The 25,088-nt window shown below is 46.8% G+C and overlaps 4 protein-coding genes across 17 annotated transcripts in view; 1 reads left to right on the forward strand and 3 right to left on the reverse strand.

Moving 5' to 3' along the window:
- The window catches only part of fryl (furry homolog, like), a 72,031-nt gene extending 69,173 nt beyond the window's left edge, over window positions 1-2,858 (forward strand). For all 13 annotated transcript variants that reach the window (XM_079739825.1, XM_079739824.1, XM_079739822.1 and 10 more), the window contains 3 exons: window positions 6-116; window positions 1,185-1,378; window positions 2,066-2,858. In XM_079739825.1, coding sequence (XP_079595951.1) covers window positions 6-116; window positions 1,185-1,378; window positions 2,066-2,312 — 552 coding nt within the window. In that variant the 3' untranslated portion in view covers window positions 2,313-2,858. The remainder of the gene's footprint in view (window positions 1-5; window positions 117-1,184; window positions 1,379-2,065) is intronic.
- Window positions 2,859-4,491: 1,633 nt separating this feature from the next.
- zar1 (zygote arrest 1) lies at window positions 4,492-5,675 on the reverse strand (the record flags this gene model as incomplete). The annotated part of the gene is made up of 4 exons (XM_079739468.1): window positions 4,492-4,635; window positions 4,707-4,781; window positions 4,851-4,943; window positions 5,031-5,675. The coding sequence occupies 4 exons, from the start codon at window positions 5,673-5,675 to the stop codon at window positions 4,492-4,494; spliced, it is 957 nt and encodes a 318-aa protein (XP_079595594.1).
- Window positions 5,676-6,543: 868 nt separating this feature from the next.
- slc10a4 (solute carrier family 10 member 4) lies at window positions 6,544-8,449 on the reverse strand (the record flags this gene model as incomplete). Its single annotated transcript, XM_079740631.1, has 3 exons — window positions 6,544-7,080; window positions 7,424-7,634; window positions 8,022-8,449. 3 exons carry the CDS (start codon window positions 8,447-8,449, stop codon window positions 6,544-6,546), a joined length of 1,176 nt encoding a protein of 391 aa, XP_079596757.1.
- A 1,029-nt stretch (window positions 8,450-9,478) lies between these two features.
- Window positions 9,479-24,866, reverse strand: slain2 (SLAIN motif family, member 2). Of its 2 annotated transcripts, XM_079740142.1 has the most exons (9): window positions 24,192-24,866; window positions 21,159-21,301; window positions 17,484-17,654; window positions 17,112-17,285; window positions 16,523-16,903; window positions 16,237-16,383; window positions 14,412-14,495; window positions 11,993-12,206; window positions 9,479-11,370 (listed from the first exon to the last, which is right to left on the reverse strand). In XM_079740142.1, the coding sequence occupies exons 1-9, from the start codon at window positions 24,656-24,658 to the stop codon at window positions 11,307-11,309; spliced, it is 1,845 nt and encodes a 614-aa protein (XP_079596268.1). In that variant the 5' UTR covers window positions 24,659-24,866; the 3' UTR covers window positions 9,479-11,306. The 2 variants fall into 2 exon arrangements, with proteins under 2 accessions (XP_079596268.1, XP_079596269.1); XM_079740143.1 differs by lacking the exon at window positions 14,412-14,495.
- Window positions 24,867-25,088: the final 222 nt, after the last annotated feature.

Here is a 25,088-nt window from a genome sequence, read left to right on the forward strand (position 1 = left end):
TACAGGAGTTGGAGTTGTGTCGCCGGCTCTACAAGCTCCATTTCCAGCTGCTGCTGCTGTTCCAGGCGTACTGCAAGCTCATCAGCAGGGTAGAAACCATCAAGAGGGAGGCAGAGGTAGCCCACCATTCACCCACCATGGATATTTCATCTGTCTCATTCCCCTCCTTACACACACTAAAACTGGGGGGGGAGCCCATTGGGTTGACTTTTATTTGATAGCTAATCATCTTACAATACTCCGAATGCAAACATTTTAGCCTGAGAATCAAAGCCCTAAACCTGAGAGCGTACATGCATTATTCTACCAGTTGAGTCGACAACAAATCAAACCCAGAGCCTTTCAGTGTTGATGCTGTTCTCTACCAGAGCTGGGCTCACCACAGGATCATGACTTCATGGTCCTTAATGGTTTCCAGTAAAAGCCAGAATGACACCAGCAGCTCTCTGGGTCTTTGTGTGCCGTAAATCTCTCCTGGATACCTGATTTACTGTTTACTATTCGTGAGTCATTTAGTGAAGTGATTTACAGTGAATATGCATATACATGCAATTTAAAGAGCAGGTTGTTTGAGGAATGCCTCCAGGTAGACTGCAGACAGTGGGGATCAAAACCCAGAACCTTTCAGAATGGAGCAGTGAACAGTTTAACCAAGACAATGTCCTATCATCGTAACACGGCACATTCCTCACAGTGTCTTTGTGAACTTCCACACTTAGTTTTTTTGTACAATCCTGAACCGCTGCCATGGGAGTGCATCTTGGAGCAGGAATGTAGATGGACCGATCGATCGGAGAGAGGGTTCAGTTGGTCGCTATCTAAGCCATCGCTCCCCCGCTCTCTGTGTTTTTATAGCTCTTGGAGGGCTCTTTAATCAGATCAAAGCTCTTTATGAGATTACATTCTCCTGGCATGGCCTTATAGGCTGGCTCTCCCAGTTAATCACTGGTCAATGCTGAGGAGAATGGCCGCTTTGACGTCTGTCCCCACTTTAAACATGGACGCTGTTATCAGTGCATAGAAGTCAGTGTTTGTCACTGTGTTTCCCTTCCGTCTAATCAACGGTCTACCTCTGACTTTCTTAATATCTGCCTACCTATCTGTCTGTGTTGGACTTCCTGTCCGTCCATCTTTCGTCTTATGTTTACTTATGTCTTTCTGACTTCCTGTCTGTCTCTTATCAGGTGACCAACATGTCAGATGAGCTGGCTCTTCTGGAGGGCTGTCTGAAGGAGGCGGAGACAGGAAGTGAGGGACAGGAGGTGATCTGTCCCTCGGACGACACGCAGACCAACACAGAGACGGCCATCCAGTCGCTAGTCGAGACCCTGAGGGCCAGAGACTTCACCTCTGCCCTAAACCAGGTCAAAGTCTTCAGGTAGGTCCTCCGCTCAGACCTGAAATAATCTTAAAATTAAACAGGAACACCATGCTGGAGCACATGTGTAGAGTTTGCTGCCACCTAAAGGTTATGAGCACTTATTTCTCTTTTTCCATTAATTCAAGCGCATAATATCCTTGCAAAATAGATAAATGATTGACATGGATAACTGAAGGAAGTAGTTTGATTATAACTATATATGCGATAACATATATATTTGGATGAATGGGCGGATGATATATCTATAATTTGCTTTAGTCCTAGAAAGACCAAAAACCCAATTCTCAGTCATATTATCCCCACAACTCTTCCGATACGTTTTTGCGGGAGCCAATCACCAAGCTGGCTTTTCCCCCTGGCACGCTATTGGCTGGTTTAACACAATGACGACAGGGAAGCAACGGCAAGCAGCCAATTGCATACAGAGTCTTTTGTACTGGGCCCTTTGATCACGCCTCTTGTGCTGAAGAAAATGACAGCAGCCTCCCCAGACCAATGTGCAAACTACGATTGAGCTTGGTCCGGCAGTAGCCAGGCTACCCCACAATGTTATGTGTTGTGTTGTTTGACCTCTAGATGGCAGCAAATTAACAGTGCATATAGTTGCTCTTTAATACCTCCCACAACACTGGCGACCAGAAGCAGGGCTCTAACCCCGGACCTCTGCCCCCTACCCTACGGCAGGTCCCTCTGGCCCAGCGACATCTTCGGCAGCGACGCAGACGACGCGGTGCAGACCCTGCTGCACATCTACTTCCGCCACCATACGCTGGGGCAGACGGGCTGCCTGGCGGTGCTGGGAGGCAGCGGAGACCTCTCTCAGGCCAGCCGACGCCTCATGGAGCTCAACCTGCAGATCCGTCAGGCACTCAGCCAGGAGCAGGGACCTGCCCGCCTCACCCGGCCCTCCATGGTCAGCGTGGGGCTGTGAAACGTATCAAACACACCCTCCCTCAACATAGACACACACTCTTGATGCTCCCTGGAAGTGGGGGTGGCCCTGGTGAGAGATGGGTGGGTGAGGCCAGCTTCTGATTGGACAAGATAATAAGACTTTTACCAATAAGGGCTAACGCACGCTTGGGGGGGGGGGGCAGGTGGGGAAGGGGTACCTGTGACTCATCGGTCTAGGCGATGACATCACCGAGTCCCCTCCATCCCTCCCTCCCTCCCTCCCTCCCTCCCTGGACTGATGCGCACTCTGCAAATTCAGCTGCAATAAAGGATGCGCCGGAGCTGACGTAGCCGGAGAAACGGGCGGTGGAGACGATGCGTACACGACAGATTTTATTTTTTCTTATCTCGTTGCTTTTGGTTGAGTGGTACAGAGCAGGGTGGGGGTGTGAGCGAGCTTTGCACTGGGGGTCCACCACCTGTGTGTGTGTGTGTGTGTGTGTGTGTGTGTGTGTGTGTGTGTGTGTGTGTGTGTGTGTGTGTGTGTGTGTGTGTGTGTGTGTGTGTGTGTGTGTGTGTGTGTGTGGGGCGAAAGGAAGGAGAGGGATGCTGTCCTGTCCACTTCTTTAAGCAAAAGCATAAAACAACATTTAAAAAGAAAAAAGAAAGGGTTTTCAAAAGCATGCTTGAAAGAGAAAGCACTGCAAGAGTATTTTTTTGGGAGAAATGTATTTTTTAGTAGTGCTACTATCCTAGGTTGTAAATGTTTGGGTATTTAACATGTAACCCCGGGGGGGGGGCGCTGTGTTCCCCCTGCAGCTGTAAAGAGAAATATATCCGTTTATTGACCCGCGACTCTTTAACCAAATAAGTAGCTGCCTTTTAGAGACTTGTAACAGTGTGCTGTGTATTGGATACTCTGGTATACACACACCTATACATAAAAGCATCTATACATACATTAAAATAAACACACACACACACACACAGAAAACTGCATTTAATTGCACACGAGTGCAGACCGGCTCCCGCTCACAAGGCGGAGGAATGTGCGTAACTTATTGTACTCTGTATATATTTTAGAAGGTGTATAGTGTAAAAGCAGTATTTTTTTGTGTAATGCACTGTTAACCTGAGTGCGACCGGATTGAAGGGAGGGTACTCTACTGTTGAAGTCCAGTCACACACTTAACAAAACCTTTCCCAAACCCTGGCTTGCTTGATGCTTGTAAACTGGGCTGGGAGTCTTATTTTATTTTTTTGGGGAGGGGGGGGGTGGGGGAGGCGGGGTTTAACCAAATCTCGACCAATGAAAATGGCGACGGTGGCTTGTAGCCTCTCTCCTATTGGACGGCCGCAGCCTATCCTCGCTGAGTCCTATGCATTCCTTTTTCCACTGTGATCCTGCCCCCCCTCTCCCTCCCCCTCCCAGGGTTGTGTCAACTCCCCCCTCCCGCTCTGTCCCGGTAGTGGCAGGGGACGGTTTGCGCTCAGAGGAAGGTCCTCTCGGCACATTGTAACAATCACTGTAGTCTCCACAGAGCTTCTTGGCTTGCCTGCTAGATTTAAAAATGCTGTTATTAAAAATGGATATATTATTTACCTGGAAGAGATGCATTATATTATATATATACACACACACGATTCTCAGCAGCCTTCACTCGGGACAAATAAAATTGATAAAGTAAACATGCCCAGGTGTTGTGGCTCGTTTCTACCCAGTGTGACTGAACGGATGGACCACTTGTGAATGCATAAGCTGTAGACTGTCAAATCTGAGTGCAAGGTATTCAATAGGCCAATTCGTCTTTGAAACCTGTTTTTACTGAAGGCATTGTCCGGACACCAGTCCTGCCAGCGATCATGCATAGGTTTACATCATGCCACCAGTTGTGGATATGTTTGCTGCAAGAGAGCTTCACTCTAGATGTATGCTGGATAGAGACTTGTGATGTAGGCTAGTCTTATCTGGGAAACGCCAGAATTGTGATGTCACTGAAAAACAGGAAAAGGGCTGATTTTCTAATCGCTGATTATACCCAATAGCATAATATAACCCTTTAGTAATCAAAATAACTCCACTGATAATGTGCCAGATAGTTTATTTCAAAACATTCAGCGCACAGCATCAAGACCTGAACCAAAACAAAAATCTGACATGAAATTAAGAAAATGTCAACGCTTATCCGAGGCAGACTTTGTTGGCAATAGGAGTTCTAGATGATGTACTTGAAGCTGAAGGTGCTGTCGCAGGACAGCCGTTTACCCTTGCACCTGCCGCACAGATCCTGCCTGTGGGGTCGTTTGGGATCCACATGGCGCAGAGTCAACGCACACGAACATCGTGCCTTGTTGCAGGTCTGGAATTGAGGTCAATAGTTAGTGGAGGAGCTCGTGCATTACATCATGTTGGAAGACTCAAGTGTCTTACATGGCATGTTATGTCTTCAACTCGGTACGGGTTGAATTCCTTTTGGCATTTTCTGCAATACTGTCTGAAATAAACCTGGTTGAAGAAGTAGAAGTTATAGAAGGAAAACAAAAATAAGCGCGTGTTGCGATTTCAATGCATTACCTTATTTGTGCCCTGGACGCACCAGACGTACGCGCTCTCCCACCGTAGATTACACGCTCTGCAGTGATAATATCCGTACTTCTGTTCCAGAAACTGGACACCAGACAGTCAAGGTTTGAAGCACATTTATTAGTATATAATATATTAATAGTTAACTCGATCATTGTGTGTGGCCCTCACCTGAAACCTCACGCGGGCTTTGAGTTTGGACCTTTCCTTGAGGGATTTGGACGCATCGGGTTTAAGCGGCTGCTTTGACTTAATGTTTTTGCGCTGCGCAGCGGTCGTCTCCTCATCCGTCTCCGCGCTGATGTTCTGATTCTCATTCTTCGTCGCCTCACCCTTTTCCGAGGCCTCCAGAAGTGGTTCTCCGCTCGCCACGTCACAAGAGGTGCCCTTGTCGTCATCGGAGAGAAACGATGTAATAGATCTGTACGCGATTGGCGAGTAGACGGCGAGAGTTCGAGGGTATCGCACGCCGCCTGCGCCTTTCGGACTGCCCGGTGAACCTTGACCCTTAATGGGCAGCAGGGTCCGGGGCCCAATTGCGCACTGCACCGAGGCGTCGGTCTTGGGGTTCACCTGGATTGCCACATCTTTAGTGTTGGCCTTCCGGAGGCGCGGGGTGAGCTTCGGGTTGATTTGTGATAAGATGGACCTGAGGTGCGCGCGCTGAGTGTTGTTGAACGCTTCGATGTCCGCGTGGTGGGAAATGTACTTATTGTATTTCCAACCCACATCTCGGGGTTTGTGGTACCTGCTGGCGTACGGGTTGTATGAGGAATAGAAATAGCTGTCGACTGACTCGTCACCATACGTAGCCATCTTGTTCAGCCAACTAGTTTGTGAGGCGCGTCAATATAAATGCACCAGACGAGGCTCGCGCGCCATTAGCGCTGATTGCTGACAGGTGCTCTAGTTTTTGGTTTTGTTTGTCTTTTTCAAGTAGCCTCCCGACACAAAAAACACACCGGGTAGCAACATGGCCACCACCCTCGGTAGGCCGTCTGTATCGTATCGCTTTTGTTTATTCATACTCTCAATTGAATGCCATAAATCTCTTCATATATAGTTGATTTATAATATACATAACTACACATGTCATGTTCTCTCTGTTCTGTGCTCCTGTTCACATTATAACGAGTGTAGTTCGATAGGCTAGTGGGTTGGCACTGGTTGAGGAATAAAATACGTCATTACAGAGGCCTACTCCATAAATTAAATACATAAAGTTTTCAGTTCTTCAGCAGTCTCCCACAAACTGTTTGCCAGCAACAAACTGTTTAATTATAGATATCCAGTAAAAAAAACTGCCCAAGTAGGACAGGTGATGTAGATGTAAATTATATATATATATATGTATATGTATATATATGTATATGTTTCTCCATTCATGTTCTTGAATGTATTGATAATGTAGACAAATGCTGTAAACTTCCAGAGCTAAAGATGACACTTCGCAGAAGAAAACTCTTCTATATATTCTTATAGACATTTTTGCATTGAATGTTGCACATATTTGGCAATGTTTCCGTTTAAATAGCTTATGTTATGACACACAAACACAAACACACACATCTCAAGCGAGTCTCGGTATACTGCGCATTCCCGTCATCGGTCTCTTTTGCATAGCCTTGACCTCTATGGACACGATGGATGAGGGGGTGGACGTTGGGTTTTGGTCTCCAGAACCTCACACCGGGGTGGCGTCAATGCACCCCTCCAGCCGGATAGTGTTGGGGTCACTCGACGTCACCGTGCCGTACGAGGCGTTAAAGCAGTCTTCCTCGTCGTCTTCAAACCTTTGGTACGTTATGTTCGTTCCGTCACCGCCGCCTCCCGCCACGGGGTCCGGTTTATGTAGAACCTCCTTCCGGTACATTTTATACCCAAGGATGAAAATTCCTGCCTCGGCCGCCTGGAAGAGCGCGTAGAGTAGCGGGAACATATACATGCCCCCCATAAGGTGAGGCGGGAAGGCCAACTTTAGGATGGCTGTGCACAGTTGCACGTTCTGGCATCCCGTCTCCATGGAGACAGACCTCCGGCAGTTGGGTGGCAGGCCGAACAGCGTCGCGAGGCCGTATCCCGCCGCGTAGCCGCACATGGGCATGAGCACCGCCACCAGGTACACGGAGGGCGGGATGGTGGAGAGCAGCTCAGGGCCCAACATGGCGCCCGTCAGGATGAAGAGCAGGATGAGCGTGACCAGCAGCGACCATAAAGACAGCTGTAAGTAAAATGAATAAAACATCACGTGACGTCAGGTAAAACCCTTCTGGATCACGACATACCCCACCCTCCCCTTCTCGCTCTCAATATCTTTTATTTTGTTCAGTGTTCAAACCAATATATCATACAGGCTCAGCTGGTACAGATCAGATTGCTAGTTAATTTCCGTTATACATTGAAAGAGATGAAAAATTGAAATATTAAGAAAATAAAACTTAATCTTGCTGTTTAACAGACACATATTTGGAGCACTACTGTGGTCCCAATTCAAAGTCTACACATGCATGTACAATCCACAATAAAATACATGAGAGTATACGCAAAAAGTGTGCGAGGTTTACCTTCAACACGATGTCGGCTATCCGCGTGTAGCGGTAACGCAGCGCGACCCCTAGGCCGATAGGGACCAGAGTGCTGAAGAGCGTGAGGATGATCGCCCCGAAGGGCATCAGGTTGACCACGGGCGTGTTGATCCACGCGCGGCTGTAGATCCACAGACACAGCGGCATGAGCACCAGGGCGAGCAGTGTAGACGAAATGGTCATGATGATGCTGGAGGAGAGAGAGAGACCCATGAGAGGAGACACACACACCGCTTTAAAAAAAAAAGTAACCCAAAGTTATACACATAAAACAAGTTGATAAAGAAGGCTATTCTAAACTAAATATACACGTATTGAATTCAATTTTTGAGACACGCGTAAAGTGGGTAGTGTGCGTAAAATCATCGTCTCTTGTGCGTAATTCTATACGTGGTTCGTTTAAAGGCGATACGTGGTTCGTTTAAAGGCAATTTTCTAGCGTCAAAACAGTAGATGAAGACCTATATACTGCTTGTTTTTTTTATTATTCTAAAAGCTGGGGGGGGGGGAAACCCACAAACACATGCGTTTTACAGTGAGGTGGGAGACGCGCACCATCTCGCGCACCCAGCCTTACCTGAGGTTCATCTCTCCGTTGACCAGGAGCGACATGATGTTGGACAGGTTGCCCCCCGGGCAGCAGCCGCAGAGCAGCACGGCCATGGCCGCCACGTCGTCCAGGGAGAAGGCCAGGGCCAAGAGGAAAGCCACTAAGGGCATGATGACGAACTGGCACACCAGCGCGAGCAGAACTCCGATGGGTCTCCTGATCTGCTCCCCGAGCTGACTCACGTCCACCGTGCAGCCCAGGCCCAGCATGGTGATGCACAGGACGAGCCCTACGAACACGTTGATGCCGTGGCTCAACGGAGAGTCCCAGAACGCAGGTACCAGGTGGTTCGGGTCCGTCGGCACCGCAGCCATCAGGTCTGCTTCGATTGCAGTCCTGAGTGCATTGTTTTCTGAGAATATCGGCCAACTGGTGCCGTGGTGTGACCCCTCCATGGATAGGTCTTTCTCAATGCTGTCTAACAAAAAAGATGCTTTAAAGTGTAGGGTTCCTTGAAAACGGCGCTAAACCATCCTTTTGGAACCGCGGTTATCAAGCACGCGTCCAGATATCACCTCAGCGCGCGCAGAGAGGCCGGTGACTCTCCCCCGAGGTGTCCGCTCGTAAAATGAGATTTTCCCCAGTGACGTCCTCGCTGGCCACTTTCACAAATGAGACTCCGCGGTTGTGCATTTGATTTGACGGCCCCCTGTGTCACTGGGTCGTAAGGACAGCTCGTCGTGCGGCTCCACTGGTTCCCGCGGATTGGCTCCCCCGGAGCAAGCGCGTCGACGCAAGTCGGCTCACTCTTAACGGTACTTATTCTAGACTAGAGCATATGGCTTCAGATACCCTCACGCATATCACCTTTTGACCAGCACGGAAAGGAAGAGAAAATATTGCAAATAGAGTAGACCTATTTAAAATGTAATATAACGTTTGAGAAAATTGGAAAAATAGTCATCCGGATACTGGATAAGCCGGCCCTAGGCTATTGCCTACATACGACGGCACCTAAACTAAAACACCGCTGTTTCTTGAGATGCTACTATATGTATGGTGCTCTTGGAGAAAATGAAGCAGCGGTGCGATGTTTGTCGTGGGTGAACCTTTACAGAGACACGTGACCTTTATGTGGGCGCACTGACTGTAATGATGGAGTGGCCGCTACTTTTGTTCTCTGCCCGTTCTCTCTCTTTCATGAATCTGTGTCGTTGCGGAGCATGAAAGTCTTATCTGGGGCATGTGGTCATGGAGGACAGACACAAATTCCGTCCCTCATAATAGGTCTACTCATACATGTTCTCATACTCATACAGAAATGATACGAACCCTCTGAGCCCTACTACAAATCCTTCTAAAAAATTGGGTTACTATTCTGTAATGTTATTCATTTGAACAATGCAACTTTGGACACAGGGTTGCAATCCTGTTCATACTGATCAATTTATTAATGATGCGAGGAGAGATGTGGTTTTCAGCTTTATTTGAAATGTGGGTTCACACAGGGAAAGTGAATGTCATGTTCATGGATGTAAAAAAAGTTCCATAACAAAAACCATCACACAAAAGGTGTGGTGCCGTCTTTTAGTAACATTCTTTCCCACAGAGGCACCCTCACACTAATAAATAGTCATTTACATATGTCATCAGTTATAAATATGAAGGCGCATTTTTAACATACTTTTTTAAAGCAATTATAAATGATTAAGTTACTTAAGAAACCCAAACACAGATGCAAACAAATTAACCAAGCAAATGCAAATCATTGGCAAACTCATAAAATTGGCACAAAATAAGCAGAGCACTTTTAAAATAAAGTATAATGTAAATTATAGGCACTAGTTCGATAATATCCGGCACACCATTTACCAAATAATCATCCCTATTTTTTTAGGCAAGCCTCTGGATTTATAAAGCACAAGAGGCAATGGCCACTTTATTAAAATCTTACATTTAGTTTTTCTGAACACACTGTTCCCTCTGTCACGGCATGAATGATACACACTGCAGGCTAACAACACCACATTATAATTCATTAATTACACATTTACCGAAGTGGTGGAGATCAGGTCAGGGTTTCAGACTCGGAGGAAGAAAGTTAGTTGTTTGGGATAGAATTGTGGCGTGAGGTCATCCAAGACTCAGCTGAACAAACATTCCAGGTTCTCTTCAAATGGACGCACGCTAAAACAAGGCTTTGGGGAGTTAGCTTTACGTTGAGGTTTAAAAACATACATTTCTTAATGCTTTAAAGAATCTTAAAACAAATACTGATATGGATGCTTGGACATAAAAACTGCATAAATAATTTGAATAAATAATCTCCAAAAGAAGCATCTGCTTACATTCATGCTGAAATTAAGGAGAAATTCTTAGAACCAGATGCAGAGGTCCTTAATAAGACATGAAGCCCCTCCAGACCTTTTAGATAGGGTGGCTCCCCACCTAAAGACGGTGCTTCATGATCGAAGCACCGTCAGATCTTTCAGAATTGAAGGGTTATCAGCTTTAGGATACTAAAGATTTCCCATCACAGACATGAGAGCCATTCAGACCATTTGGATTGAGGAACACGATGAGTGGCGGAGCTGTCAGCTTTAGGTCATGAATGATTTTCCTACTGGTGAGAAGGTAGCTCCGAGCATGAAGACATGAGATCCATTGAGACCCTTTGGATTGATGAACTCAAGCATTGAAGCCCCTTCAGATATGAAGAGCACACAGCATCAGCAAGTGAACACCTGTCAGACAGTTTCCCAGACCTGAAGCACCCTCAGACCTTCAGATATAAGAGAGGTATGCTCTGAGATCGAAGCACCGCCAAAACACGAGGAACCATGGAGCTCTGAGACATGGAGGAACTTCAGTCCTACACAGACCTCTCCAAACAGAACGGAGTCTAGAGTGAGAGCAAATTCAAAACGTTTAAACCTGAGGGAAAAGGAAGAAGAGGATGGGAGAGATGGAGACAGCTGGACTGGAGTCTGGGAGATGATTGCAGCCACAGAGGAAGGCGTGGGCGCCCTCTTCTGGTGGCAGCAAAGGATTTGTTTTCTCTGCTTTCTTTGGCATTTCCCTTGCTATGTGCTCTGAATGCCAGCTGTCTTTTCAGTACACATAATTGACACTTCGTTTTTTGAGTTGTCGTGTTCTATATTTATAGTCTTTCTCTTGTTAACTCTTTAAAAGGAATCTGGGTGAAGTCTTCTCTTTTTCTTCTTGACTCTTAGAGGACTCTGGATAAAGTGCCACGTTGAAACGCCTGCCTCGTCAGGATGGGGGGTGTGCAGCACACTCTGGTGGCAGGCTTCAGTAACAGCCTTCCCTCCAGTTCTCCCCAGAACTACCATAGGAGCGGGGTGCGGGCAGAGACCTGGGAACAATCAACAAAGGGAATCATCCTCTGAGGTGACTTCTCAACTTGTATACAAAATAAGATAATACATTCATCCTGGATGGGAAACTCAGGAATATTAAAGAGCCCCTTTTTTGCCATCCAAGGTGTGAGATCACACGTGGGAGTGTGATCAACTCCCACTCAACCTCCAGCCTACCCAGTGGACTATACCAACTGGTGGTTTGATCTTTCCACCATACTCCCACGTGTGACATCATCAATTGTTTGAAATGACTCACCAACCTCCCACCTGGTCGGGTAAAATAACCCTTTAAAACAGCGATTCATAACCTGGTGGTCACTGGAAAGACAGTTAAAGCGTAGAACTAACGTTTTTCCAACGTCAAATATGAGTTGTCCTGTACTACTGCTTTAAATGCCCCAAAATACAGTCCAGTCCCACCCACGGTGTCAGAGAGAGAGAGAGAGAGAGAGAGAGAGAGAGAGAGAGAGAGAGAGAGAGAGAGAGAGAGAGAGAGAGAGAGAGAGAGAGAGAGAGAGAGAGAGAGAGAGAGAGAGAGAGAGAGAGAGAGAGAGAGAGAGAGCGAAAGAAAGAAAGAAAGAAAGAAAGAAAGAAAGAAAGAAAGAGAAAACACACCTGCGTACGGGTTGTGCCAGCTTGGTTCTGGGCAGGGGGATGCCTCCGCCGCCCCCCGAGGTGGCGCTGGGGCGGGGCAGGCCGCTGCGGGGAGGCGCTAGGGACCGGACCGGGGTCGAGGTCCCGGAGCTGGGGCTGGACGTGGCCTTCACCGGCTGTCTGAGGGCCAGCGGGGATGGCATGGCCGGGGAGCGGAGCTTACTAGGGGACGGGACTGGAAGGGAGAGCACCAGCAGGTTTAACTAAACACACTTATGCATATATATATATATTAGGTATTTATAGAATACAGCTACTGTATTTGTATATAGTCGATATTATATTCAAACACACATGTATAGATATAACTGTATATGGATAGATGTGATATATTATACTACACATACATGTTACCAGTATTAAAAGTATAGACATATATCGATATGACAACCCATGTATAAAGATATATATTATTATATACACTACTGTGTATGTGCAATATAGGCATGTACAGTGTATATAACTATACATGTACATTATAGATGGGCATTAAATATAATATACTACACACATATACAGGTTCCTATACGTGTTTATAGTACAGTATATAGACATAATTACACATGTTTATAGATTAACTGTAGACCATATGTCGATGACTGGTGTCTGTCCCCATCAAGTGATAGTGGCGGCGCAGAGGTCTGTGAAACAGGTACACTAATCTATCACTATGTATGGATGGAACATGGCAGGAAGGAGGTCTTTTTATATGAACGGTCATCAAACAAAGAAGATGGAGGAAGATGGGCTAAAACAAGGCCAGCTAGTTCTACGCCCCTTGCCCCGGGATGGTTGTACATGTGTAGGTTAGATGAGGCAGGTCCTAGCACAACATCAACACATAAAACCACAGCATGAAGGCACAATCACAATATTCACAAATACCCATTAGGCTAGAATCCTCAGTGAATACTCACTGAAATCTGCCTCCTCTCCGAAGCAACAGGACAGGGGGACTAAAGGATGGAGACAGGAGCAGAGACGAACCTTAATTTATCGCCCGGTCCAACTTAAAGAGCAACTTTACACTGCACCACAGCTGGGAGTTAGCTGCCACCTGGAGGTGAAACCCTGCCACTAGGGCACTCTATGTGGAACACGGATGGGTCCTGTTGCTCACCTATTCATAGAAATATTTATTTTTGTCTTCTTTGTGTCTTGTTTTCATTCAATTCCGTTTTGATTGTCTCATGTTTCTCAACTGGCAAAGAGTCAAACATATGAGATCAATTCGACTCAATTAAAAAGAAAGTTGCACAGGGAAGAATGGCTGATTGATATGCTACGGTAGCGTTTTGTCAAATCTCTGTGCAAAGTACACAGATCAGCCTAGCATGTTTTCAACAAAGAGACAGCAGAGAGCAACACACTCGGATATGTGATCTACTGTGGTGTTCCTCTTTAAAGCCACACATGAACGCTTCCTTGAGATCAAATCATGATCTTGGTCTTGGTGTTTAAATGGGCCTTAGCAAGCCCAAACAAAACAACCTGGACCACATGCGCTAGAGGCAGGCGGGGAACTAGCTCTGCATGTACTGTATGTACCAGACAGTACTGGAATACACACATGAGAACACAGGGCCCAACAGGCAGTTCCCCCTGGAAACCATCTGAACCTTCTGACAGCTTTAGAACGTTTGCAGGCTCTAACTATGAGATCACTCTGGATAAAGAACAATGTTGCATCCTGAGTTGTTCTATAGAGTACTAACTGAGAGAAAAGTGTAGGATGTCTACTACAGGTTTGGAAGAAGAGTGTTCTGACTCCCTGCTGAAAGGTACTGGGTTCAATCACCCCAATGTATGCATCTATTCACCATAAAGCCCTTTGGGTAACAGCCGTCTTCATAAATATGGTACACGATGGAGGTATGTTAGCTGTGAGTAGGTAAGCTGTACGATGATGAACCTGCTCAATATCTCCACTGTAGCATTACTTGGCTACCAATTCCACTAGCTTCTTTGTGAGAGTGCCGGGATTCTATATCTCTAGCCCGGGATCCTGCACAGTCTGTGTCAGCATCACTGCCCAGATCTCACACAATGCCCAAAGAGTCCGGCACAGAGCCATTATTTACACAGAGCCAAGAAAGCCTGAAAGAACCGGGCTCACTAAGTTCTCACTATGTCCTTAAAATAGAAAAAAGACACACTGCACATTCGTGTGATTCAGCGTGAAAAATTGCACATTGAGTGGTTTGACCTGACCCCACACAACACACCATTATGGGGTTTGTGACCTGACCCCACACAACACACCAGTAGGGGGTGTGTTTGGGTAGGACCAGTCACTACGTTACAGGCTTCATGTGTGTTTGTTGGGAACCATCATTACGCATCGCCACGGGGTGTGTTCGGGTCCCCAGAGAGCGGTTACCTCGCAGGGCTGATGGGCTTTGGAGGTGCTGTTTGGTTTTTGGAGTGGCGCGTGACGGGGTTGAGGACCTTGGGGTACCGGCCGCTGTAAAAACAGGGTTATTTCAGCAGGGGACTCCGAGGGCTAGCTTCACAGCCGGGCGGGGAGCTAAGGAAAGGCTATTGAATCAGAGCCACCAGGCATGCACCAGCTGCAGGTGTAGAAAGGGGCCACTAGAGGGCGATGCAGGCAAACATTCCCAGCTGCAGCGGAGGTTTATCGGCAGTATTCCAGAAAGAGACTGGGAGCACATGCTTCATAGAGGAGGTGGCAAGGAGGAAGGGGCGGAGCTTTAGCCGTGACATTTCGACTCATGAGGTCATGCAACAACAACAGAACTGTCTTTGAAACCCCCGACACCCCGTGATGTCTGAATCACCACGGGGAGGAAGAGTACTTAAACGTGAGGCACCCTGTTCTTTTTTGAGCTTTTAGCTGCTGGTCAGGGCATTGTTATGAGCAGAGAAAGGCAATAATTTAAGATTGATAAGATCTAACTTCCAGTAACGTGAATCTAAGATCTCACCTTTTAGTATATGCTAAACGTGGACCTCCTAAGATGGCGCAATTTGATTGGTTCGCTATCTCGGGATATTGGGCATATCCCATGACTGAGATCTCAAACTAGAGATATTGTTTTCATTGCATGACGGTCGTCTCATTAAGCTAATAAAAACAAATAAATCCTGGCAAAAAGTGTTATCTTATTTATTTTGTTCACGTGTGTTCACGTGTAGTATATACTAAAACAATTATTCACCTCAGGCTCCGTTAATTGTGGGGAATATTCCCCACTATTCACTTTGCCTTCGGCGAATAATTGTTAAACATCCTTCCCTTATCGTGGAAGTTGACCTCAACTGACAACTGCCCTTCTCTTATCAGCCATGCCCACAACCCAGGGAGCCCACTTACACCCTGGATTGGGATGTTAAACTTTAAGTGGGATCCCTTTGTTGTTGTAGCCCTTTAATTTAAACCTTGCCATTTTAAAGCCACCAGAACATTAAGAGTTCCCGGATTAAAGTGCAGATCGACTCTGGGATGATCTGGGCTCTCGTTAAATCTATCTATTAGAGTCCGGTCTGATCTGCAGCCAACAGATTTGCGTCTGAAGTGTTCGTGCTGTTGTAGTGTGCATCGTTTGACCTAGCTCCCATTAAACCGACAGCGCTGTGATCCACAGCTCCAGTATGGAATTGAAAGTGATCCTCAAAAGGAGAAGGGGGAAAATTGTGTAAAAGAAAGAGGTTTAAGAGGTGGAGACCAACTCAAAGAAACATCTCCTGGGATATCAAAGCCATGACACTCCAAAGAGAGGAGTTTTGTGAAGATGCAGCCACAGGCGTTCAACACAAGCCTGAGTGATGCAGAGGAGAACCCAGCTGGTGTTTCTCTTACATGTACAGCAATAGTGCAGAGACAAGGATCCATTGCAGAGAATACAAGTCCTCCATTATACCCCTGACATATAAGCCCTGACACTATGAGATGGCCTACATGTTTAACAATTTGAGCCAATCCAAACCAAAAATGTTTTCTCTGAGTGCATGTAATAGTTATTTAAAATAAATGTATGCTAATATAACATGACTTTGGCTACAGTAACAGCTAACACGACTCAGCATATGTAACATGACTCACAATAACATAACTCAGCTAATAGAAAATACTTTGGCCATAATAAAATGACATGGCTATCATAAGAGCTTTATACACTACCAGCTAATATACCACGCCAAATGTCCCACAGACTCTGGTTCCAGCAGGCTACGGCGCTACTCACTAGCAGACTGGTTCTGGTGGCGTGGGGACCCTCCGTTGGGGGTCTGCAGGTTGGACTCCATACTGCGGCTGTTCTTGACGGGCTCCGGACCGGGGCCGGCTGGTACCGAGGATCGGCTCAGGTTGGGGAGGCTCCGTCTCAGCTTCTCTACGACACCAGAACCAGAGAAGAGCGCATGAGGGTGCAGCCCAGTCCTGACCACTCTGTTACTGGCCAGGAACACCCAGGGTAGACCAAGTCAGTCCCTCTCTCGTTCTAAACCCAAGTCTCCCCCTCTCCCCCTCACCTTCGTTCTTCACCACGTTGGTCTGCAGCTCGCCCCCGTGGCTCTGCAGCGAGTGGCGGGGCTGCTGCAGCCGGCTGATGGGCTGGGGCGAGCCGCGCCCGTGGTTCAGGGGCTGCGGCGAGCCGCGAGGGTGGCCGTAGTCGATGGAGCGCGCCGGGGAGCGGGAGCGCGGCGAGTTGCGGGGCGAGGCGCACGGCGAGTGGCGGGGCGAGGGGCTGAAGCGGTTGGGGAGGGGGTGGAAGGCGGGCGGGAGGATCTCGTCCTCGTCGTCCAGACTGTGGGCGTCCAGCTCCTGGTCGCTGAAGGTGCTGCGCCGCAGCGAGTGGCAGGAGGAGCCGGAGCTCCGCCGGGAGGCCGTGGCCGCGTAGTCCTGCCTTAGACCTACACACACACAAAGCTATGTAGATTAACCCAAACAGAGCAATGTATACTGTATACATTAACTAACACACACACAGTTTGATATAGTCCTGTTTGAATTCCTCCAGGATGTGAGGCCCCATGGTCTTTAGGGTATGGGGCCCTATACTACAAGAGGCCAATTGGCTAGGCTCATGTGGGAGGCTACTTTTAGAGGTTGTGTACGTACTCTCCTCCTGCATGCGGGCCATGATCTGGACGTCGATGACGTCGTTGAGCTTGTAGGTGGTGGAGGAGCCCACCGAGTCCTCGTCCATCTCAGAGGTGCTGAGCTCGCTGTCCACCGACGACTGGGGGCTCACCGCCGGGGGGTTCCTCTCTGCTGCTGCGTTGCGCTGGTAAACTAATCACAAACACGGCCAAACAAATGAACACAATATTCAACATTATGGAAATTACTATTATAATTATATTATGGTAAGCTTTTTTATCGATACCAACGACTCTTTTATGTCTATCCAGACATCCTAGCCAGATCACATGACCTACAGCTGTAACAATGCCCGTGACACATGACCCCCCGCCCCATGACCCTGCTGACCTGTGTTTCCAGGCATCAGCTGCTGCCGCACGATGGGGACTCTGCTGGGCGTGGAGGACGGGGAGTTGTAGGCGCTGCTGCAGGCGCTGTTGGCCGTGTTGGTGCTGAACGGGCTGCCATAGCACATCTGCTGGGTGTAGGAGCTGCCGTACAGACTCCTGCTCTTGTGGCCTAAAACCAGAGGACAAACAGCCTTTCAGTGACAGGTAACTCAGGTGCTCGCCAAGCTGGCTCCGTTTGATGACATCTACAAAAAACATTCCAGCTGTTGGTTTCTGTTATGAAGGGAGTAATTGTTCTCATTAGGGACAACTATTCTGTTACCGGCAAGATGAATGAGTTTTTTTTTTTTTTGGTTTGAAGTGAGTGCTTCATTGGTCCATTGTGTCTTATAATTAAAACACATTAAAACGCCACTATGAACCACTGTGAGCAGTTTCTACCATGAGCTATGTTTTTACACCATGCTGTGTGCCGGGAGATACACACAGGCCTTCTAGTCAATCGTCTACATGGCTGCTGTAGGCGGTATGAAGACATCCTTCATTATTAGGTGCGTTACACACTCAACAATGCACACTGTTTAACTCTACACACTGCTGACCAGAGCGGCACAATGTCTCTCTCTATGCGACTGCAGCCCCAGATGGTCAGAGTCACAGTCAAAGAGTCCCAGTGAGAGCTCTATTGGGTCTGACTACACAGAGGCCGGGGCTCCACCATAAGAACAGTCTGTGAACAATGACCCCACAGCATGCTGCAGAATGTCGTTACTCTGCTAAACACCCTTTATTTAACTGAGCACGAGTTCTCTCTCTCTCTCTCTCTCTCTCTCTCTCTCTCTCTCTCTCTCTCTCTCTCTCTCTCTCTCTCTCACAGCTGCGTGGAGCCTAGGTCATTGTTCACTTGTCCCTCTCTCTCCACTTCACTCTCCCTCTTCCTCTCTTTCTTCCACTTTGCTCTCCTACATTATTTAACATAACATCATCCTGTCTTTAGGTTCCTGCTGCTAAGGAATGTCTACAACATCACATCATGTAGGATAATAGCGCTAGCTATGTGTCCAGGGCAGCTTACTGCCTATGGAGGTTAACTGCCGACACAGGCTACCTACGTAGGCGACAGAGGCTATTGCAGCTTAATCAACCATGCAGGGTAACTGTCCATGCAGGCAAACTGTCTATACAGGCTAACTGTTGTTGATGTTGTCCTTGTTTGAACCTGATTTCTATTTTCTCTGTGCATTCGCTCCAAGGGCAGCTCAGCTCAACCGACTTGCATGTGCTGAGCTGGGTAATCCATCCTGAGGCACAAGGGCAAAACACATCTAGGGTTGGGTCTAGGGATGTGAGGGTTCTTAGCATGGTAGGGACCTTGGCATGTAACGGGAGGGGACTTAGCCTATGTTGATCGTTGGTTGTAGTCCAAGCCTTCGATGCTCAGTGAGCCTACCCTGGGTAAACAAAAGGTGAGATTTGAGTCACCAGGGCCACGCTTTATAACGATAAATCAATTGACATGGTACAGCAAGTCCAAAGGCCAAAGTCTCTGCACATTTGGCCAACTGCATCCTCTTTCCTTGCCATTGTATTGGTAGTCATGACACTAAAATAGACAGTTTAGCTTTCCACAAGATGAGGCCAGTTCTTTGGGACATTCCTCAACCAATACAAACTCACCCTCGCTCCATGGCAACGGTAATATCCCCAGAGGGGGAGAGAGTGGGAGAACTGAGGGTGTGGTCTGGAAGAGGTCTCTCACTCTCTCTCTCACACGTGTTCTCTAAACACACAGGAACATGGTCTGTATGTGAGGCTAGTGTCTCCTGTCTACATACAGCTGACTATTTTCCTTCCTCCTGAACAAAAGTAGAAAGTGCAACGCGCTTCAGGGCTGAACAACTCTCCCACAACCAGACTACACAGTCTTAAACCTTTGTGCTTTCGACCATCCCTTTTATTTCATGCAACCCTCTTTGTTGATCGTGCCCGTAAGGGTGGAGGGAGCAGAGCCACTTATCCAAGGGTCATATCCACATCAGGAATGACATCAATGATGATCTCATCTCACAGCCATTGTTCACTAAATCAATCTGACTAGCACAGTGCTTTCAACCTATTATATTAACATAGTGAAGGCTTTAATCCTTTTAGACCTGAATTCATCTTCACCTTCGAGTGGTCAATGTCCTTGTCGATGTGTTCAGCAAGCAGGTAAAGCAAACACTTGTATCGCTGTAAGGCTAATTAGCATCCTAATAGTCTAGTAAGTTCAGAAAACTTGTTTACTTAACGGTGGTGAAGCACTTGGAATACCAAGGCAACACTTGTAGCTTATAGCATCAATATCCAAAATTCTAGACAGTATATCTAGGCATGACAACATAACAATGACGTAATCGCTATTATCGCCCGGCTACCCTCTCATGAAGAAACTCAACTTGACTCAACACCACTTCTGGCAGGTCTCCACCAACCAGACTGAAGGTCTCCTGCCCAGGTGCTATTCAGAGAAATAGGCAAACATCAGCAAGGCTCTTCTTCTCAGAATGAGCGGTCACATGATTAATGAGCACAAGGTCTCACATGTGTAAAAATGGAACTGACCTCTGGTGTGTGGCGGGGGATCAGGGGGCTGTTGAGCCTGGCTGACTATTCTGGGATGGTTATAAGTGTGTGCTTATGTGTGCCCCAATAAGAGGGACAGACCCAGAGACAGAGGACACTACGGGAGGGCAGGAGACCATGGATGAAGGACTTCTATGAATATGCAGAAGGCGAGGGATAGTTGGGGATGGAACAAGGAGGATTCAGGGATAGCTACAATCAGTTTCCAGGTATTTTCGGCCTAATAAGATGGTGGTAAATTGTCTTCTTTGTCCATCAGTCTGCCCGACCAATTTATTGCACAGGTAAATATGTAAAACACACATATATTATCTGGAGCCAACAGGCTAATCCTGCTGCTTGATCAGCCGAATTAATCCTTACACACACACACACACACACACACACACACACACACACACACACACACACACACACATACTTCAATGATTGTATTTTGGCGAATAGTAGCTGTTTGTGAGTTACTGAGCCTATTCTGTTGGATTAAATAACAACCACGTTCAGGATTATGGATGTATTCATTCATAATTTAATTATCTGAAGATTATAAGAGGGAAATGTCAGGCCCTGTTTAATCCTATTGGTTTTGGCTCAAAGTCGGATGTGCTCAGACACATAATTAAAATGGAATTATGTTGTTATTGTCTGTAGATAGGTGGAGAGGATGGGGGGATGAAACCAGATGAGGGAGGAGATGTATCTACCTGTGTAGGTGTGTGGGGGATGTGGTAATATAAAAGATATGGTGGGGATCATGCGGTTACCTGTGTCGATGGAGGATACATGATAGGAAGCTGAGTTATCTGTGTAGGTGTGGGTGGAGGAGACCATATGGAGGTTAGTTACAAGTTACCTCTGTAGGTGTGGTAACCTGCATAGATCTTGGCGAGCACCTATATGTATGGGTGAATCAGATACAGGCGTAGGTACCTATATATATGTATGGGTGAATCAGATACAGGCGTAGGTACCTATATATATATGTATGGGTTTAGGAGATGGGGCGTAGGAACCTATATATATATATGTATGGGTGAAGCGTAGGTACCTGACATGGTGAGCTCCAGTCTGTGTATGAGGGAGCGCTTGGCAGACTCCATGTCAGGGCTGGGGTGGTCCAAGGCTTGGCGACACCACACCATGGGGCTCAGGGCCTTCTGCAGCGGGCTGTTCAGCTTCGCCTCGTACAGCCTGGAGGGAATAACGAAAAACAGCCACAACCACACAATTAAATACCGGCTTAGACATAGTCTGTTCACAAAGCCACACAAATAACACAGTGTTATTAATTATTTTATCATTTGTACTCGTCAATATGACTTCCCTATTTTTGAAGCTCAGCAATCCTGCATTGTGGTGAATAGCTCCACGGTTGACCACTAGAATGTGAGGTTTTAGAAACCAACTCTATGACGTTATGGAACAGCAGGAGGACAGGGTATTATTAATAAGATAATAGTTTTTTTAAGTTGAGACCTGATATGTAGGCCTAATTTGGAATATTCCAGTGTGTAAGCATTGTTGTAGTTGAACTTGTATACGATACTTTTATTATCATTTAATTTATAAGATAATTATAAATTATAATAATTTACTACTGTAGTTTATTAAACCTATTCTGCTGATATGATACATTTATGGAAGTTCTACTTTCCCAAACCATGAAGAAAGAAAACGATCCAACCATTAGCTCTCGAAGCACTTCTTTCCGTCTCTGGAAGGAGAAAAAAGTGCTTTGATAGTCAAATACTCACTAATTCAAAAAGGCTGGTAAGTAACGACAGACGTGGTCGCAAGAAGATCTGAACAATTTAGCTGTCAATGAGTGGACCAATTTCAGATTGATCCACAAGTTAACACAACCCTCACTTTTTTTATTTATCATATCTGAAATGGAAAAGGAAAGAGATGCCAAGACAGGAGAACAGAAAGCAGGGGATGTGAGAGAGAAGCAGAGAAGAGAGGAGAAGATATAAGGGTCAGAGAGAAGAAGAGGAGTGCTTCTGCCAGGAAAAGGCCTGAGTCAGGAGCAGTTCCAGATGAAGGTCCTCATGACCGCAGGTAATACTACTCTAACATGCAGACACAGGCCCATGCTATAAGATGCTCATGGATCAAGTCAAACTACATTCCCATTCAAGTACAACACACAACAAGGTAAAGAGCAGACAATTGTTTATCTTAAAAACTAAACACTAGGATAAGCAAAGGAACCACAGTCCCCGGAACTGGATTCAAGCATAAGCTCAATAATAGCCTATTATGGGCACAGTCAGGAACAAAATAATGAGTATTTTTGTCATAGCGAGCCTGTGCACAAATTATAATCTAGCCATCCAATACTTTTTTGGATATGTTATTAAATAAACCAACAGATACAAAGCACATTTAACATGCCATTTGTGAAAATAAATAATATCTACTATGTTTGTTGTATGTACTATATCGTATGCATCATGTATTATGTACCATTTGTCAGAAGTAATAATATGAGGTAAGTACCATATGGTATGAACCATGGTGGGAGCACAGTAACATATCGTGTAGCATGCATCATGTAGTTGATGTACTCTGCAGCAATGTTTCATGTACCAGGTCGTATGTACCATGTAGAAGTGTGTGGAATACATCCGGCATCCCCTAAAGGAGCAGGCAGTGCTGTAATCCAGCTCAATGGTAATTTGGCGATTACGGGTGTGTGTGACAGAGTTGGCAGAGGTTAGGTGCTGCCGGATAATCCCTGATAGTGATCTCATCCAGAGGGCGGGCAGAAAGGAGCAGGGATTACCAGGACAAAGTGTTCATGGCAGCCAACCGATAGGTAGACCTGGATGCGTCCTTTGATACAGAGTCAGTTCATCTGGATTGGTAATTGGCTTGTGCATTCATGTTGCACACAAAACAGACCATAACTTGAATAACTTTATTTAAAAGGTCTGCTGAGGTTGTCCGACTTTTGTCTCTGATGATTCTGGGAATCCTAGTGCTTCCTGGTTATCTGTTGTGTACTAAGGAGATAGTCTTTTATACAAACATCATGCCAAAAGCTTTCTGAGTACTTGACCTACAATATGATGTTGCCAGTATAGGACTCTCTCTGCCTTTTACAGCACCTTAAAAGGAGGTCAGGGTTTGCATGCAGAGGAGAATACAAAGCTCCTCAGAGAGACCAAGGGCCATCTCTGAGGAAGTGGTTGTTATACTACACACGAGTATTTCAGGAGGCTCATTATCTGACCTGTGACCTCATCCACAGAGCCAGCGTATCTGCCTTGCCTGACATCTCATTTGATCTTTGAACGTTTTGTTCTCTGATGGAGCTACAATAAATCACGAAGTAAAAGCAAGAATGAGTTTCTAAAGAGGAGCTCAACTGCCGACTTTAATCATTTTGGGAATAGTGCTATCTGAAGGTTATATCAGTTTAGGTGTGGACAGTTGTCCGTAGTACCAACGGGAATCCAGTGATCATAAACAGGAATGGTAACCATGGCCGAGTTTCTCCCAGCGGGCGTCAGGCAACATCACAACAATTCGGTCCCCAGACACCGGTGCCATGGCGAGCCAAGCGATTTGCCACATCACGGCATTAAAACGTTTCACCGCCCTGCGGGGACAGTGATCTTGCGGTACTGGGGCATATGTCTGCTACTACAGTAAAAATGGGGTAGCAGCTACGTCTTGCAATAGGCCTAGGCTGCAAAGGTTCACAGATCAAACGTACTGATTAATGTAAAGGTTATAGTGCCAAACACAGCAGTGTCAGTTGCAGGTGAGTGCATGACAATGCACGTCTAGACCTCATCTTACGTCAGCGTAGTGGCAGCGCCCCAACAGTGTGGGGATATCATAGCCAAGGGGGGTAACCAGCCCGTCCGGATCCACAACAAGTGCCGTATTCTGTATCGATGACTCCGCAGTTACTTACGCAAGCTACCGAAGAAGACTCCTATGCAGAACCTGGTGGTCGATGCCCCCCCCCCCCCCAATAGCAGCAGCTGTGTGCGGCAGTTAACTCTGACAGCAGACGCTAAGCACAACACACACGCCACGCTGTTAAACACAACCCCTAAACACTCACCAGCTGTCTTCCTCCTCGTTCAAACAGTCCATATCTTCAAGATCTAGTATTTCCACTTCGTCTAAAATCGAGTCGTCCGATTCATCCTTAAAGCTGCCGGCGGTATCGACGTAAAATGAGTTCATACTCGAGGTGGAGGTGGCCGCCGTCGCGCCCTCCCCGGCATAAGATCTCCTGAAGCTGATGCCATCGTAAGAGAGTCTAGGGCTTAGACAGCGAGAGTTCTCCAAGATCCCACCGTAGCCGCCCGTTCCGCCGAACCCCACCCCAGGGAACCCGGCCAGCCCCGCTGACATGGAGTCGTATCCGGCGCTGTGCGGCCGGTTGCCCCCTGACACCCCTCCGGTCGAAGAAAACAACGTAGACCGGCTCCGAAGCTGCTCATTTTGCTGCTCGAGTTTCTTCACCAAGTCTTGTAGCTTCCGCACCTCCAGGTCCGCGTTGATGTTGGAGTTGATATCCTCCATAGCGGCCGGGGACACCTACGAAACCGGCGGTAGTCTGCCGTTGGTCCGTTCCTGGCCGATAAGACTCCTTGTATATTCTCACTTTAGGTTTTATCTACGTTTCACTCGGGTGATCCGTGTACTAAACAGGCTAAACACCGTCATCTCCCCCGTTCACTCTGATATAGAGGCAGGGTCGAGGCCATTTTCGTGATTCCTGTTACCAACTGTGAAAGACCAACAGGCGGCGGAAAACAGACGTCATGACGTAGACGGTGACTCGGGGGCGAGCACGTTACCACCACATACGTGTTCACATTCTGCGCTTGTAGTTTTTGTAGTTTTTTTGGACGGAGTGAATTTGTCGATTCGGTGGTTTTTCAAAACACTATGTAAAATGTGTTTACATATTTAGATCTTTTTTTCTTCCAAAATAAAATCATACTATAAA

Source organism: Pollachius pollachius, assembly GCF_949987615.1.
Source record: "Pollachius pollachius genome assembly, chromosome: 7".
NCBI classification, from domain to species: domain Eukaryota; kingdom Metazoa; phylum Chordata; class Actinopteri; order Gadiformes; family Gadidae; genus Pollachius; species Pollachius pollachius.

Excerpts from the sequence above, each read along its gene's own strand:
- slain2 (XM_079740142.1), bottom strand. The coding sequence starts at position 24,658 with ATGGAGGATATCAACTCCAACATCAACGCGGACCTGGAGGTGCGGAAG. Across the intron at positions 17,655-21,158 it reads ACTGGAGCTCACCATGTCAG|GCCACAAGAGCAGGAGTCTG; the intron begins GTACCTACGCTT and ends CTCTGGTTTTAG. Across the intron at positions 14,496-16,236 it reads CCACCAGAACCAGTCTGCTA|CGGCCGGTACCCCAAGGTCC; the intron begins GTGAGTAGCGCC and ends CTGTTTTTACAG.